This window comes from Andrena cerasifolii, chromosome 5 (genome assembly GCF_050908995.1).
Source record: "Andrena cerasifolii isolate SP2316 chromosome 5, iyAndCera1_principal, whole genome shotgun sequence".
In the NCBI taxonomy this organism is placed as follows: Eukaryota; Metazoa; Arthropoda; class Insecta; order Hymenoptera; family Andrenidae; genus Andrena; species Andrena cerasifolii.
Genome location: NC_135122.1, coordinates 15593301 through 15608754, shown reverse-complemented (window position 1 = coordinate 15608754; position 15454 = coordinate 15593301). Strand labels below are relative to the sequence as shown.

The following is a 15454-nucleotide window of genomic DNA, read 5'->3' as shown; positions in this document are numbered from 1 at the left end:
AGCGTATGCCGACGACGTTGCGATCTACGTCTCTGGAAACAGAGTAGATGTTGTGCAGAATGAATTAGATTCGGCAGTCGACAAGATCAATTGGTACTGCATGACTTGGAACCTCCGTCTGAATCCGAAGAAATGCGAGACAATTCTATTAAAAAATCCGGTAAATTGCCTTACATCTAAAACTAAATCGGGTAGTACGCGGTTTCGGATTTTGGCCACGATTCCGGGGACGGCCAACATTCAATTAATCCCTCATAATAAGGTGGTTAAATACCTTGGGGGGCATCTGGACTATCTCCTAAGGGGTAACAAACATTTAGATTCTCAACTTGAGAGCGCTAACCGTGCCTTCCTCGCTAATAGCAGACTCTTTTATAACAAACATCTATCTAAAAAAGCCAAATTAATTTTTTATATATTGTTGGCTCGGACAGTAATTACGTATGCGGCTCAAGTTTTATGGAATTTTAATCACACCTCCATGGAGAGAGCCAGAGCTCTAGAAAGAAAATGCTTTAGAGCTTGTCTCCGACTGTACCGCACCCCGGAATCGGACGGGCAGCATTTCGTGAAAAACCAAGTTCTATACGATACTGCGAATATTGCCAGAATAGATTCTTTCTTGATTTCCCTTACTAGGGATCATTTTAGTAGTTTGCCTAATATCGACAACACGGTCATTCAATCGCTGGCGTTCCAAGATATTCCGACAACTACAAAACAACTCTCTACGGGTTACCTGACCCCGCAAGCCTTTCCTATGTGCGACTGCCTGGGTTTAATTCAGGATGCAGACAATACTCCAATAATCTTCCATTGGCGTCGGAATAAAGCCGATAAGAGAATAGCGTTTGCACACGAAGATCTTATTATCAACCGTGATAGATTCGCGTACTCTATGGCTATTCCCAAGGTCGATCGCACAGACTTCCGCCGTCTGAATCATCAGAAATACTGGTGGCTTTCAGATATGAGTGCACATATGATTGCGTTGGCCGTTCGCCGTGCCTACCTCCAGAACAGGAGAGACTGACTTGTTAGTCTGAGTAGTTCTTAGTAACATAAATATTGGGTGTAATCGACTGGGGTTCCGGTGCTTGCGCCCTTTTTGCACGTATTAGTTTTTTAAGTTTATCTATAGTTTAGCATAGTTTTTATTTATAGTTAGGGTGGGCGTTAGATTGGGTAAGGTTTTTTTTACCCTCCTTCTGGTTGGTCTTTTCCCCTTCGCTTAAGTTTCCACAGTTTACTGTGGAGCTAGATGTGCAATTCTGTCCCAGAATTTAATGCTACCAAATTGTAATACCAACAAATTTTCATCCGATATGGCTCAGCTAAGAGTTTCCACCATGTGGAACAATTAGTCTAATAGTATAAAATGAAGAGATTGTTAGGTAATTTTCCTAATGTTTCTTAACGCCTATTATGTATGTAGAATGTACAATATTCTTGTTAATAAACATTTTTTTTTTAAAAAAAAAGTCCCTCTTCCGTCTCCTTTCCTCCCGCGTCAGAAGTCCTTCTCTCTCCACCACGTGGTCCTCTCGCTTTCTTCAATGACGCTGTCCTCGTCCAGCGAAGCATTCGCCGGCTCTCTTGCTGGCCCAGCCGCCGCCGTTCCTCCGACCGGTGGGCCCTTCAGCTGGCTCTGTCTGTCAGTGCTCGGCTCTCCTTCTCCACCTCGGGCCATGCTGGCTCCTGCCCTCCCTCCCTGCCGTCCCTCTCCCACCAAACCGCCTCGCCTGCCCCCTCTGCGCCTCACCGGGGCCCGCCGTAGCGCCCTGGTTCCCCGTCCCCGTCCCCTTGGCCGTTATCCTCCCACCTCGGGACTCTATCCTCGCGCATCCCGGCGTCGTCTCGCGCTGAGATATTCTCCCTTTTGCCCTCGAGGAACGAGCAATGCGGAGGCTCAGGTATGCAAGATGGCCGCCGTCGAGGAGCGCGCTCGCGACGAGGAGACTGCTCACGGGCGAACCAGAGTGTGCGTGAGAGAGAGAGAGAGAGAGAGAGAGAAAGATCTCACTCTCGCGAGAGGGAGCGGATGAGAAAGAGAGACCGGTGACGGAGAAATGGAGAAGGAGATGAAGGAGCGACGGAGATGCGCAGCGTTTAAATCGCCAGAGGGACGAGGAGAGGACCACTGAGATGAATAATGCGCGTGGGGGAGGAGGGGAGGTATCTGGATAGGACCAGGGATGGGGGGACGACAGCGGGGGAGGTGTGTGTGTGGGGGGAGGGTAGGAAGAGAGAAGCCAGAGGCGGAGGAACGAAGAGGTCCAGGACCACGATATACCGTAGATATATATCCGCGTACCGGGCCCTATAGCCACTTTTATAACTAATCCGTTACCACGATCGAACGCTTCGCTCCGACTCTCCCCTCCGCGCACCTCTCGCCACTCCTGCGCCTAACCCTGGAGGGTTTCTCTGCCTGGACGACGGTGGTACGCGCGCAGATAGATTTCGGTGTTTTCCTTTAATCTGGTTCAACCGGGCGGCAACGTCCGACGCGTTTTTCCGCCCGACTCCGCCCTTGGATCCTCGCGAGGATTTTCATCCATCCCCGGCAATTTTCGCGTGCTGATCGCGCAACCGTCCTTGCCCCCTTTTCCCTCGCTCTTCCTGTCCCACGGAAACCACGGGACCGAGCCGCTCGCGTGGGTCAGATAAGCGCGTACACGGCTACGGTCCTAAGCGAGGTTCGAGCGTTTAAGAAGTCGTTATCTAGCGGGCAATGCATGGGGCTGGAGAGGAAAAAAGACTTAAAATGAAAGTTGTATTTTCGGGTATCCATCACTGTATCCTGATAGCCAGTGGACCAACGTATCTAACGTATACGACAGATATGTCATATTCGTGTTAATTGCAAAGAAAAATTCATCTGAAGTTGACCGTTCGTATTCTAACGGGAAACGTGTCAATATTCGTACCAGATTGTTGATTTTTTTCTGAATTCCTCTAGATGTTTTAATTTCTCTACCTCATGTGTTTCGAATGTGTATAGTCTCAGCTTATTTGTGACATAAATACTTTTCGAAAACTCTTCACCGTAATCCCATTATACAACTTCAAATGAAGCTGCCTAGTGTTTCAAGTTTTCATTAACACTTCTAGGCTTATAAAAAAAGCTCTGCCTTCCTCCGGGCTGTAGATAGTACTAAATAAAAGCAGATACCATCTACTAACAGCCCTCCAAAAATTGTCTGCGTTTATTTGCGACTTTGGCTGTTATTGATACATAATCACAGGAGTGCGCGGTGCATGCGATTTCGCAGAAACTCATCTCATCGGCATTTTTCGCTATTTTTGCATAGTTTCTATTTTATATTACTTTTTGATAGATTTAGCTTGTATGGGCAGTAATATTAACAACATTAAAAAACAATAAAATAACAATAAAAATTATAAATAAAGTATTGTTACCATAATCGATACAGAAAAAACATATTTCATAATTATTTACTAATACTTATATAACATTCCTTTTTTTATTATAAATTAACATTTTAAGATTTTAAGGCATATAACCAGGGATAGGAACCCTAACCCGTACCCGGTTCGGTACTCACAAAGGAAAATCCCAAACTCGAAAAGTCAACAAATTCTGAAACTTTGTGGATATGTAGGGAATTTCTTCCTGATTACAACGCAATTTTTATTTTGCTGCCCAAAATCGCACTAAGCGGGTAAAATTAACCCCTGAAGATTCGGCTATTTTTCGATTTTATTTTCTAACTCGCAATCTGTAAGAGATAGAAAAGAAATTTCAAGGCAAAAGTTACTTTTGTTAATTAGATCTATCAAATGATAAAAGTTGTATCGATTGTTTAAACAATTAGAAAAAAGTTATAAACAAAAATATTAATAATGTTTTCTAAAATTCGTTGTTTCATGTGAAATCTGAAGTAGATGTTTAAATAATTATGAAACACAATGTTTACGGGGTTTATTACTATTTCATTTATTAAAAATGCTTCAATGTTATTAATGTTCCTATCCCTATTAACAAATAATATAAGAAAAGTACTAAAAAAATATTGAGAAACACCGAAGTTATGAGATTTTTTCCACGAATCCTATGTTACGTGCCCCACTGTGCACCGGAGGACGGAATGCCGAGGGAAATTAGGAGGTTCGATCATACATCGTAACGGAGCTACGTTACACGCTATTTTACCTGCTGGGCCCCTATTTCGGCTACACCCGGGGACTTATGCGGTTCGTCGGTCCCCGTTGCCTCGACAACGTCCTTTATCGCCTGTTGCACGCGGTCCAGCTGGATAGCATCGCTTCCTGGTCGGCGAGGGTTAATTCGAGGTATTTGTCGCGAGGGAGGGTGCGGCAGGATGCGCGGCTGATTAATAGACGACGTTCAGCGGTACAGGGACGCGCGTGCACGCGCCATTTGTTGGTCCGGGGTATTAGAAAGGCTGCGATCCGAAAGACGACCGGGGTGCTTGGGATTTGTATAAACCACCGCGTGCGGAATACATTCGACATTACAATCCTTGGTGTTTGCGTCGGCTTGACGAGTAGCATAGGTAATTGGCACTCTGAGTGGCGCAGGGTTTTCTAAAATGCCCCTTTAAGTCGATGTAAGGCACCGTTTGCAATTGAGGAGTTGGAATGGTAAACGATCTGAGGAGCAAAGAAATGAAAAATTATGTTTCTAGCGTAAGGGGATGTAGATTCTATGCTGAATACGCTGGCGAAGGCTGTAAGTGCTGGGATAATTTATTTTCGATATTGTTCCAAATGGCCCCGCAGTGGCCGATCGACGCGAGGTTTGGGAAGAGTGGCCATCCGAAGCTATAGTATTTATTTTAGTTTCTAGGGTTGTTCAGTTAGAGTTGTATTTATCAACGTTGCTGTGGTCGAATAGAAAATACTGAAAATTCTCACTTCTGGCACTTGCATCATTTAAGGGCCACCGATTTAATCCGATCACAAGTGGCAGTTATCAGCCGTGATTCACGTGACATTGCAAGTGACATGCGTGCTCCAAAGCAGTGGCGGACTGGGTCTAAAAATATTGATTGCCATGAGACGAAGGGGGCCCAGCTATAATTATAAGTTAACGTAAATTTTAGTTGCATGCAGTAATAATATTGGAGAATTTATTATAATTTCAAGTTACTAAAGGGTCATTTTTAAAATATTGGCTGATGTTTAAGAGTATTATACATCACCTATATACGTCACTGCCCCAAAGCAGATCATCGTACCGCGCACCCTTTCACTAATCACAGCAAGGGTTGCAAGCACCAGCCGGGATATCCTAAGAGCTTCCCTATAAATATACATACATATAAATATACAAGTGCGATTAATTACTCCCAGGCAAGAAGGGTAGCGTAGGCTGCGGAAAACAAGTAGTATTGCCCATGGAAAGTCAGCCCAGGCACCGTGCACCAGGGAACGACTAACTGCAAATAATCTTCCCTGTCTATAACCACTGGCGGACTGGGTCTAAAATTATTGCTCGGAGACAACAGGGGGCTCACCCACAACTCTAAGGCTACCATTTAATTTTTATAAGAAATAAATAAAATTCTCAAAAAATACATGAGTGGTAAAAAAGTGGAATTAAAATATTTGTAAAATAAATGTATATTTTTAGTAATTATAGTGCTTAATGGGGCCCACTTGCCATCGGACAAGCCGACACTCTGGCCAGTCCGCCACTGTCTATAACCAGAATCGCTAGGATACAGTTCCTCAGGTACCTACAAATTTCACAGGAAACAGTAACAACCTCAAATCTACTCATCAAATCTCTCTGTCCCATGCCACGTTCCTTAGAGAACCACCGATAATCGGGGCCGGATCTAGCTCTTCTACCGGTCTGGAGAAAAATGATTTTTGCCTTTATATTTAATTATAAATAATTATTGTTAAATATAATTTTCAACAGTAAGTGAACTTTCTATAAGTATTTGTGGCATAATAAAAGCCTTTTGTTTCATAGAAAATTTAATATTCATAAATTACCAATTAACCAATTTTGCCGCTCTGGGCAGTTGTCCTGCTTGCGCCGTCCTAGATCGGGCCCCGCCGATAATCAGGTTCCCAAAGAATTATTTCACTGCAAAGCCATTGCGCCCTTCCACGTCCAGGTAATCGTAGACTCTGAGTCGGAGGATCGACGTGTAACGCGTGCCTCAGAAAGCTTACTCCTTAAATCCTATCTCCTTCTCAATCTGCTCGACCTCCGTATCGTTGCTGCGTGTCGGGGGGGCCAGAGGAGGCAGGATTTAGTCGGAAATCTGATCGTTTTCCGCGTAGGTAAGCGTAACGATCGCCAACGCGCCGTTTAACCAGGCCACGGTATCTTTCCCCCGTGGAAGCGAAGGATCTTGTGGCCAGCCCCTTAACGACTTATTTTCGCCGGGCGCGGCTGCGATAAATTCGCGCGCGATCGTCCCTCAGCCGAAACGGCCTTTCGCGCCCACTTGTCTAACATTATTCCGCGCCGCTGCCGTATACGGGCCAGCATCGGCTGCGGAACAGCCGGCTTCTATCGGGTTGCAGGGCGCCACGTGGGCGTCTACACGCAACAGCTTCATTGTTTCACCGAACAATAACTGTAACGCGTTCCCCCCCGTTTATCTCGAGCTGCTCCGCGTATGTACGACGTATCGATTGCCAGCCGCTCCCGAATCGCGCTCGTAACGTCTCGAGGACTGCGTGAACGGCTGGTAGCTTGATAAAACGACGTCCAGAGATGAGAAAAGATCGCTCGGGCCCTGGGTCCAAGAGGGCTTGCTCTCCAAGTTACAGTCTCTGCAGCGAGATTATTTTGAGACAGCAGCAGATACTGCTCGGTGAAGCTTAATGGCAGAAACCGGAGTATTAGAAACGCTAGAGCTTTTATTAAAATATACAGTTTATTAGGTAGATCTATATAATACATAGTTGCAAAGCTGGCAGTGGCATTACTTCTTGGGAGCCCCGTACGCGTCTGGCATTCTCTCTATAGTGTATCTATGCTGAGAAACGTACATTATAGGCACGCCAGGGATCTTCCGTATCCGCCTCTTCAAGTCTTTGTCATTTGTCGCCACGATGTAACACTTGTGCTGAAATATTAGGAAGTCGTTTGTGGTGGCTAACATAGTGATTCCCAAACTGTAGGTCACAAAGTGTTTCCTGGGGGGTTGCTACGGTCATTTTTAGTTGGCCATTCTTAGCACTTATTTACTTTAATTATTAAATTAGAATTATATTCTGACGTACCATTTTTCATGTGCTTTCTTTACCTTATATGGGAGGGTCGCAGGTTATTTGAGTATTATAAAAGGGAATCGCGACACAAAAAAGCTTGGGAAACACTGGGCTAAGATATCTAAACGATTTTTATTTTTCACGGATAGTTGTGCTTACTTGAGTCACCCTGTTAACGATGCAATCGTCCGCATAAGTGCCTTTGTGCATGCAGTTCAGTCTCTCGAATCTGGGGTCTTTTATGATCTTCAACGCTATTTTATACTTCTGGCCGAGCTTCTCTAATTCGCCTATAACACAGTCTGTTACATAGGGTATGCACTTGGCATAAAGGCACTCCATCATGTTTTCTATCACATCCAACTTGTTTTTGATCGAGAAGTTTATGAAGTTCGTGTCTACCAAGATGTGGTAGGGGGGACCCAGCTGTGTGTTGTATTGGAAGAACAATGCGGAGGACTGCTGCGGCCTGTAATAATATATTACGCTGCGATTTAGAATTTTATAACGATAAGGTATAGTAGCCGCAGAAATATAGCGAGCTTGTAAAGCAAATTTGGCAGATCTATGGGCAGAGAATGGAGTCTGGCCTTGCTTAAGGCTAGATTCGGAGCATGTGGTCTGAGACTAAATTCCTACTGACGTTCCTGGAACAATATACCACGCAAGGCCCTGGGTGCCAGGGCCTCAAAGACTGCCACTGCTCGAGTATTTCATTTACGAAACTCGCTATACCTCTGCGGGTCCAATAAAAGGATATCGATCGATGCTTACACTTCTGATATCTTCAGCTGTCTGGGATCCTCCTTTTTCGCCTTTTTCGGTGGCGCGCGTTTGTCTGGTTTTCTAGAAACAACGAACTAACTGTTTGAAAATGTTTATACAATGGAAACTAGTTTCTTTGGTTTAGAGGTTCGCTTACATTCTGGAGTCGCTCACGCTTATCATTTTCTTCATTTGCGCGAACCTCTGCATCACGACCTTCCGTGTCTTCTTATTCTTCCCCTGTGTAACCGCAAAGTAGTACAGAATTAAAGAGAAGTGTATTCCTGTTTAACAGCATAACCTAAAAGACATCTGACAAAAGTGTCGTGTCTCATCGTGCAGTAAAAAAGCCACAGAAGTACTTGCCATTTTCAATTAATATTCACTAACTTGTTACTTAAAAAGAAAACAAATTGCACCCGATCCGAACACCTAATCTGTCAACTCAAAACCTAAAAACATTGCGCACCGCATGGTACATTGACGCACTGGCACTGTGCAGGCCGCAGGGCCGCCAACAGTTTTGTTTTTTAATATTCCATTTTGTGTCAGTGGCAACCTGACAGCTTTACAGTTCAGATTTAGCAAAAGAATGAAATAATTACGGACTTAAAATAAGTTAGTTAACATTTTCCGTTTACGCGCATTACCGAAATAATTTAAAATTACCTGGCACAACTTCCGTACCATTTATACTGGTTATTTCAAGTGAAATTGCAATTTGAGAAGACGCGCGTGATCTTCCCCTGTTCAAAAACTCGCGCGTTGCGCTGCGATTGATCGACGGCAGACCAGCGCGTCACCTCAGGTCTTAGAGCATATAAACCTAGAGGAAGCATGCAATGGGCGAAAATGTAGACGGCGGTAGAAAGAGAAAGATATACAGGCTTGTAAGGATATAAGGTGTGCTCTGGCGCAGCCTTTCAGATTAGTCAATAACGTGCCCTTCCCAAGATCTTTCATATTGGATTGTCAATCACTAGGATAGAATGAATTTGTCACATTTCAATAACGCGTCCGTAAACATACATATACATACATATTTCAATATGGCGGAAATTGGGAATGCGCAGTAGAAGACGAAAATGAGCCGCTCTGTGAGCAAACCTTATATCCTTACATTATGAATGCAGCGCACCCTCTCTCTTTCTAGCGCCAGAGGCGACAGCGTTTTTTCTTTATGTTAGAAAGAGAGAGGATGACCCCCATGTATATCTTTCTCTTTCTACCGCCGTCTACATTTTCGCCCATTGCATGCTTCCTCCATGTTTATGTGTTCCAAGCCTCGGGTCCCCTCAGTTCGATCCGCCATCTTCTTTCCTATTGCATCGAGTGGAGGAGCGTGTTGTACTTTTTGGGGCGTTAATTTTTATGTTTCGTCGGAAAAAGCTGCTTGGGCTGCTCGGAACGACGAAAGAACAACTCAGCTCATTAGAATTCTCAGCTTGTCGCTATCGCTGCTAGTTTACGTGTTAACGAACGGACTTCGACCAAGTGCGTAAAAACTTGATTACCCCCTAACCTGTAAGAGCGTGACATGTTTGTCGCGCTTCGTTTATGATCGGGTATTGTGTAATTTAGAGAAGATGCCAAGGAAGACGAGTAACAAGCCCTTATGGGACGGTCGCGGCGGACGGCCTGGCAACTCGGACGAGAAGCACTACTTCGGTACGTTTCCTATATTGTTTGATAGTTTGTCGTGACCTACATTTTCTTTAACCACAGGCATAGGTGCAATATTCTTTATGTTGCGCCAGTAGATTGCGCCTCGCTGTTGAAATCACTACTACGTTCTCACTGACTTTCACGTTTCGAACAGGCCACGACGATCGTGTACCACGACACGACGGCAGCGCGTACCTGAGAAGCAGGCCAAGGGTGTCGTTCAAGACGCAGGCGAGACCGTCCAGGGATATACCAAGAAGCTTGGCATTGGCGTGCTTGGATGACGATGTTCAAATGGCATCTAGCTGTAATAACAATAATAATCGACGGATAGTTTTCAGAACCAGAGACAGAGGCATGCGACGGGGAAGAGTCAGCCCCTTGCCAGTCAGAGGGTACAGGGGCGGGCAGCTTCCTAGAATCAGGATGCATGTCCCTGGGGATCTTAATTGGTATAAAGTTACCGTAAGTGTATTGGGGCGTAGGTTTTAGCGACCACAGGTTTTAGCATGCACTTTGATTTCTCGTGTATTACGAACGTTCACTTTAATCACAGATTCCATATGGACACAAATACGAGAAAGATTACATACTGACTAGCTTACTCAGCTACATGGAACCGGACACGTTTGTTCCCATAATGGTAAACTCGAGAAACTTTGATTGTAAGGTGAATGTCCCAATTTCTGCTCAAAATTTGCAGAGTAATTGATTAATGCTTTAATAATGAATCAACCAATTAAAAAACTATTTAAGAAAGATATTTCAAGATGTTTAACTATTAGTAATTTGTAATTAAATATATAATGCTCTAAATGTCTGTACTTCTACTCATGAAAAATAGCGACGTATGTATTGCCCCAAGCTCGTGCAACACTCGCGTAAATGTTTAAATAATTTAGAATTATTTTGTTGCAACTATAGTACAAACGTAACGCATATAATAATAATAAAAAATACGAAATGAGCAGAAATTGGGGCATTCACCTTAATCGCGTAATTGGGAGAATGGTATAGGTCTTAATCGTTTGCAAACGTTTTTGAGCAGTACAAGGTGAACGCAACAGAAGCCAGTTTTTATGTAGACGATAGGAGAATAGCAACGGCGCTAGCTAATTGCGATTATAAAATTACAACCTCGGATGGATTTAAGCTGCAAGTGAAGATTATGAAGGGAGCGTTTCCACAATGCGAGATAGACGATAAATTCAAAGATAGACTGAAACAAGCCATGGCCAAACGATATGTGCAAGAGACGAACGCACTAGATTTATCAAAATTTCATCAGGATCCTGGTCAGTAGTTTCATGGGTTCGGAATGTCTTTTTTTTTGCCGCAGTAGATTTACTAAAAATCTTCCACCGCAGATCTTGTGACGGACTATTTCTGCGCGCTTTTCCGACCTCTGATGTTGGAAGCGGTACTGAGCATTGTGTCGGAGTATATACCGAATCTGGAGGCACTGAATTTAGAGGGGAATAAATTGAATTTAGTCGAAAAGCTGTGCGGCTTGAGTAAAAAGTTTCCCAAATTAAAAATCCTATACATTGGGGATAACAGGGTAACTAGACAAAGATAGAGTGACTTTCATTCGATTCGTACGTGGTAAGTATATGTTTCAATGCGTAATTAATTTCTTCTAGATCAAAGACTATAGTCAACTAGACGTCTTCAAAGATTTAAAGCTGGAAGAGCTTAGGCTAGCAGGAAATCCGTTTTGCAACAAATATAAGTCTCGGCAAAGTGATTACATTAGGTAACGTACTGTTTCGACATGATCGTTTCTTGATAAAAGAATTCTCCAGGTAGCTAAAGTGTCCTGCAGCTGCTAAGGCGGCTCGAATTTTTCACGGGGGTATGGTCCGGTTAACGGAATCGTCCTTATATTTGACATAATTTACTTTACATTTCGCATCTAGTGCTGTTAAAATGTAGTAGGCGGAATTGCTCGTTATGAAATTAGAGAATAATTGAACCCTGGAAGTTCTGAAATGGTCTGTGTATTTTCTTCTCTACTATACTTCTCAATAATAAGGCAAATGTTTCTGTTATTACGATTAACTTGGAGCTTCCGGGCTTCTGGCTTTTCTTTCCCGACCATAGCGACCTGCGGAAACGGTTCCCCAAGCTTCAACGGCTGGTAAGTAACTATCGCATCGTCAATAATTACTGTAATCTGGCAAAGTCGCACGTAACCATTTGAGATACTTGAAAAGGATGGAGTGGATCTTCCGAAACCGATCGGGTTCGACGTAGCGGTCGATGGACACAAGATGCCAGCATCTCACAGAATGTTCGTTGCGAACGCGAAAGCGCAAGAGATCGCTAGCCAATTTCTGCAACAATATTTCATGATATTCGATAGCGAGAGTCGTCAACCGTTGCTAGACGCGTATGACGAGCACGCCTGTTTTAGCATGACCGTGTCGTATTCACATAGCGCTAACAAGTACGTGCCGATCGATTATTCCCCCATTTACGTTATTATGCAATATTTACGAACGAGCGAACCATTGCAGATTAAACGGATACCTCTTGGAGAACCGGAACCTGTACAGAATAAACGACCAGAACAAGAGGCAAAAGCTACTGAAGCAGGGTCGGCTACCTGTGGTTTCCTTTATCTCGGAAATGCCGCAGACCTCCCATTATCTCAACACATTCACAATGGACATCAACCTGATCACGGTGAGTTCCTCGTAAATCCGCATCCAGCGACCCGCTAGATTATCCAACGACTGTGTGCTTTGCAGGCAGGCATGATGCTGATCGCAGTGACAGGAATGTTTAAAGAACTCGACAAGAAAGACAGGCCCATTCGTTACTTCAACAGAACGTTCATAATAGTGCCCGAGGGAAGCGGCTACTGCATTCGAAACGAGCAGCTACATATCAGTTATCCCACCGACGCTCAGCTGAAGCAGCTGACCGAACAGTTGTCAGCGCCGCTGTCAGTGCCGACGCCGCAGACACCCTCGAGCAGCAACGCTGTTGTGAAACCATTGCCGTCGCAGTTGTCCGAGGACGTGAAGCAACAGATGACCCTGACGCTCAGCCAGCAAACGAACATGAATCTCGAATGGAGCCTGAAATGCTTGGAGGAGGTGCAATGGAATTACGGCAACGCGCTCTCGGCGTTCCAAGAGTTCTTCAAACTGGGACAGATACCGCCGGAAGCATTTAATAAGTAAAAGTACAATGCGCGGACGGAAGTAAGACCCGAACAGAGTCTAGCTCTATTCTTCTTTATTGCTGCGCGCTGTTCGACCGTGCACGGTACTTTTACGTGGCAGTTTGGAGAAAGACACAGAGGTATTGGGTGCCCTTGAATCCTCGTGATTTCCCCTTTCGTTAAGTAGAACTAGTTTCAACGAATATTCGTTAATCGTGCGCCACGTGTTTTTCATTTCATTTTGATCACCCAAAACCTTGTGACTTGCGCTGTACGCCTATGCGAGCAAAGAGAAGCTTGCGACAACGAATTTCTCTTCATTTCTTTCCATTTTTTTTCCATGGGGCGATTCGTTCAACAAGCTTCTGTTTGCTTCGGTTCAACTTCGGTGGAACTGGACATTCGCGATTAAAAGAGTAGCTTTCGTATAAATGATACAAAAGAGTGTGCGCGCGGAATGTTTCGCATTCCGCGGGCAACTGTTTCATTCGGATCGCGATGTATGAACGGGGGTTGGGGTTTAAGGATTATTCTTAGGTTTAAAGACATTTCAGAGAAGAACGATACTGGCACGATACAGTTATTCCTTTTCGTTCCTTTTATACTTTGAGTTTTTCTACATCAGAAGTTTCGTGCTGGTCTCGGTGGATTGCCATTCGGCGCTAGATATCTGAATCTTTTGGGTAAAGGAATCAAACTGAAGAATTTCGATAGTTGAGATACGAACGCTGATTAGAGCCCACGTACTGCCAGGCCAATTATGTTTCATACATACATAGTGATGTTTATTCTCTTACTGCGGTCAAATTCATTTCCCGCACGATACATGCTACTTTGATTTTAGAACGTGTATAAAAGTTGCACCCTGATGGCTTCTAACCAACGATTAAGCATCGCCGACCAATCCTTCGAACGATTGGCGACCGGGGCGGCGTCTGCATACGGTAAACGTAAATTCTGATCATGACGTACCCAGTAAAATAAGCATCAGTGTGTACCCAGTGCAAAGCCTAGTTTACATTAAACTTTTATAAGATTGTAATCTGATGAAGAAAAAATGTATGATCGTAAAGCGATATTTTTACTTAACTTATCATGCTGGTTGATCGTGATCGCTATGAGAACACTGAATGCTCTTTTTAACGTTTGAAAGAACACGTAGAAAGAATCTATCGCGAACATCGTTTTTAACCATGTAAATTTAAATCATTGCCAAGATTATTGCCGTAAGATAGTTCTACCATTGAAAAGAAATTAGCATCGAAGGGAAACATAAATCGCAATAATACGAGGTAACGAATCAACCAGTTTCGACTGTGCTTAACAGAAAAAAAAAAATAAGCGTTTGAACATTACATTGGCGCAATCACGTCGAGCAATCGTGAGCTGTATGTATGAATGTACCGTTGTGTCCATCGCATTTACATCGTTCGGTCGAATTGCGCTACGTTCCGCAGGTCCAAAGATTACCTACAGCGTGCGAGCAGAAATTATTCATCGGCGTACACATACGACGTACCTGTAACGAAACGAATCATCCCCTTAAGCCATGCAAGTGCCAATGAGGGGAGTGCTTTCGACACCGAACGACGTGCGAACTGTCGAGCCTCTTTGCTCCTGGAAACTGTCAGCTTGTCGCAACTGCGCCGCAAGAAGAACAGCGACGAGCAACGAGAGGATGGAGCAGTCCTAAATGAATCGGCTGGGAGCCCCCTCCCAGCGAAACAGATACATACTGGGGGTAAACTGTTAGCAATGTCTGGGATTCCCTTTGCCGTCGTAGCCTGTCTGAATACCTGACGAATACGCTGCGACGGGCAGAGAAAGACATCCGCCAGGTGTCGATACGAAGATAAGGATCGAACAGAGGGAAATCTGATTTGAGCTTGACGTATCGATTGCACCTGCGCCCACGAAACAATGCGTGCGGTGTTAATGTCGCCCAGACAAAAGAAATCGGCTCCACCACCAGTCGTGCCTCTCCTGCGAGGGCGCGCTCAATTGATAAACGTCAACAGACAATAACCAACCGGAAAGCACATGGACGATAGGATTATAGAAAGTGGAACGAGATCCACGCGACCTGACGCGCAGCGTCTTCAACGATCTTCCGCGATTTTCTGATTCTCTTGATCGGGTGAAGCCGGGAATAAGATGGATCCGCAACCGAGAGAATAGCTTATGCTCGCACCCTGTACAGCTCTCAAACCTCAACGTTCAAAAAGTATCTTCAGCAGTACCGTTGAATTCTGTGGAACCACTGCTCGTTGATTCCTCGATACACTGTACAAGCGATACACGATCATTAAGAGAGAAAGCATGTTTTCTATCGTCTATTCGCGCTGCAATATTCTCAACTCATAAAGCTCTGTTAGGTGTTCATGTTTCTCAATGTAACGCGAACGTTGGGTGCAGTTTTCATTTTCATTTTCATTTTCGTCGGGAGTGAAATTTTCTTTGATGTGCGAAAGTCTGCGTTCGTTGGCGTTGATGTTGAGGGGGTACGTTTTCGCGGTTTTCGCGTCAGTTGAAATGTTTTAGTATAATGCAAACTGTAAATACAGGACTCGTGAGTGACGAGAATAAATATTTGTATACTTAAGTTTGGATTTTTCGTAGAAGGCATTG

The 15454-nt window shown here is 44.2% G+C and overlaps 2 protein-coding genes across 4 annotated transcripts in view; one reads left to right on the top strand and one right to left on the bottom strand.

Annotated features, from left to right (window-relative positions):
• The window catches only part of LOC143369158 (nuclear RNA export factor 1), a 29868-nt gene extending 14440 nt beyond the window's left edge, over positions 1–15428 (top strand). The window contains exons 1-11 of one of the 2 annotated variants that reach the window (XM_076812738.1): positions 9285–9483; positions 9571–9657; positions 9809–10119; positions 10211–10297; positions 10703–10949; positions 11022–11215; positions 11298–11410; positions 11758–11794; positions 11871–12103; positions 12174–12342; positions 12408–15428. In XM_076812738.1, coding sequence (XP_076668853.1) covers positions 9576–9657; positions 9809–10119; positions 10211–10297; positions 10703–10949; positions 11022–11215; positions 11298–11410; positions 11758–11794; positions 11871–12103; positions 12174–12342; positions 12408–12845 — 1911 coding nt within the window. In that variant the 5' untranslated portion in view covers positions 9285–9483; positions 9571–9575 and the 3' untranslated portion in view covers positions 12846–15428. Of the gene's footprint in view, positions 1–9284; positions 9484–9570; positions 9658–9808; positions 10120–10210; positions 10298–10702; positions 10950–11021; positions 11216–11297; positions 11411–11757; positions 11795–11870; positions 12104–12173; positions 12343–12407 lie in introns of those variants that run through there. The other variant, XM_076812739.1, reaches the window with a different exon arrangement.
• On the bottom strand, positions 6869–8472 carry Bka (FCF1 rRNA-processing protein Bka). 2 transcript variants are annotated; one of them, XM_076812779.1, is made up of 6 exons: positions 8420–8472; positions 8356–8385; positions 8147–8229; positions 7999–8070; positions 7384–7693; positions 6869–7079 (listed from the first exon to the last, which is right to left on the bottom strand). In XM_076812779.1, exons 2-6 carry the CDS (start codon positions 8356–8358, stop codon positions 6936–6938), a joined length of 612 nt encoding a protein of 203 aa, XP_076668894.1. In that variant the 5' UTR covers positions 8359–8385; positions 8420–8472; the 3' UTR covers positions 6869–6935. The 2 variants fall into 2 exon arrangements, with proteins under 2 accessions (XP_076668894.1, XP_076668895.1); XM_076812780.1 differs by lacking the exon at positions 8420–8472 and having other exon boundaries at positions 8147–8290; positions 8356–8384.
• Positions 15429–15454: the final 26 nt, after the last annotated feature.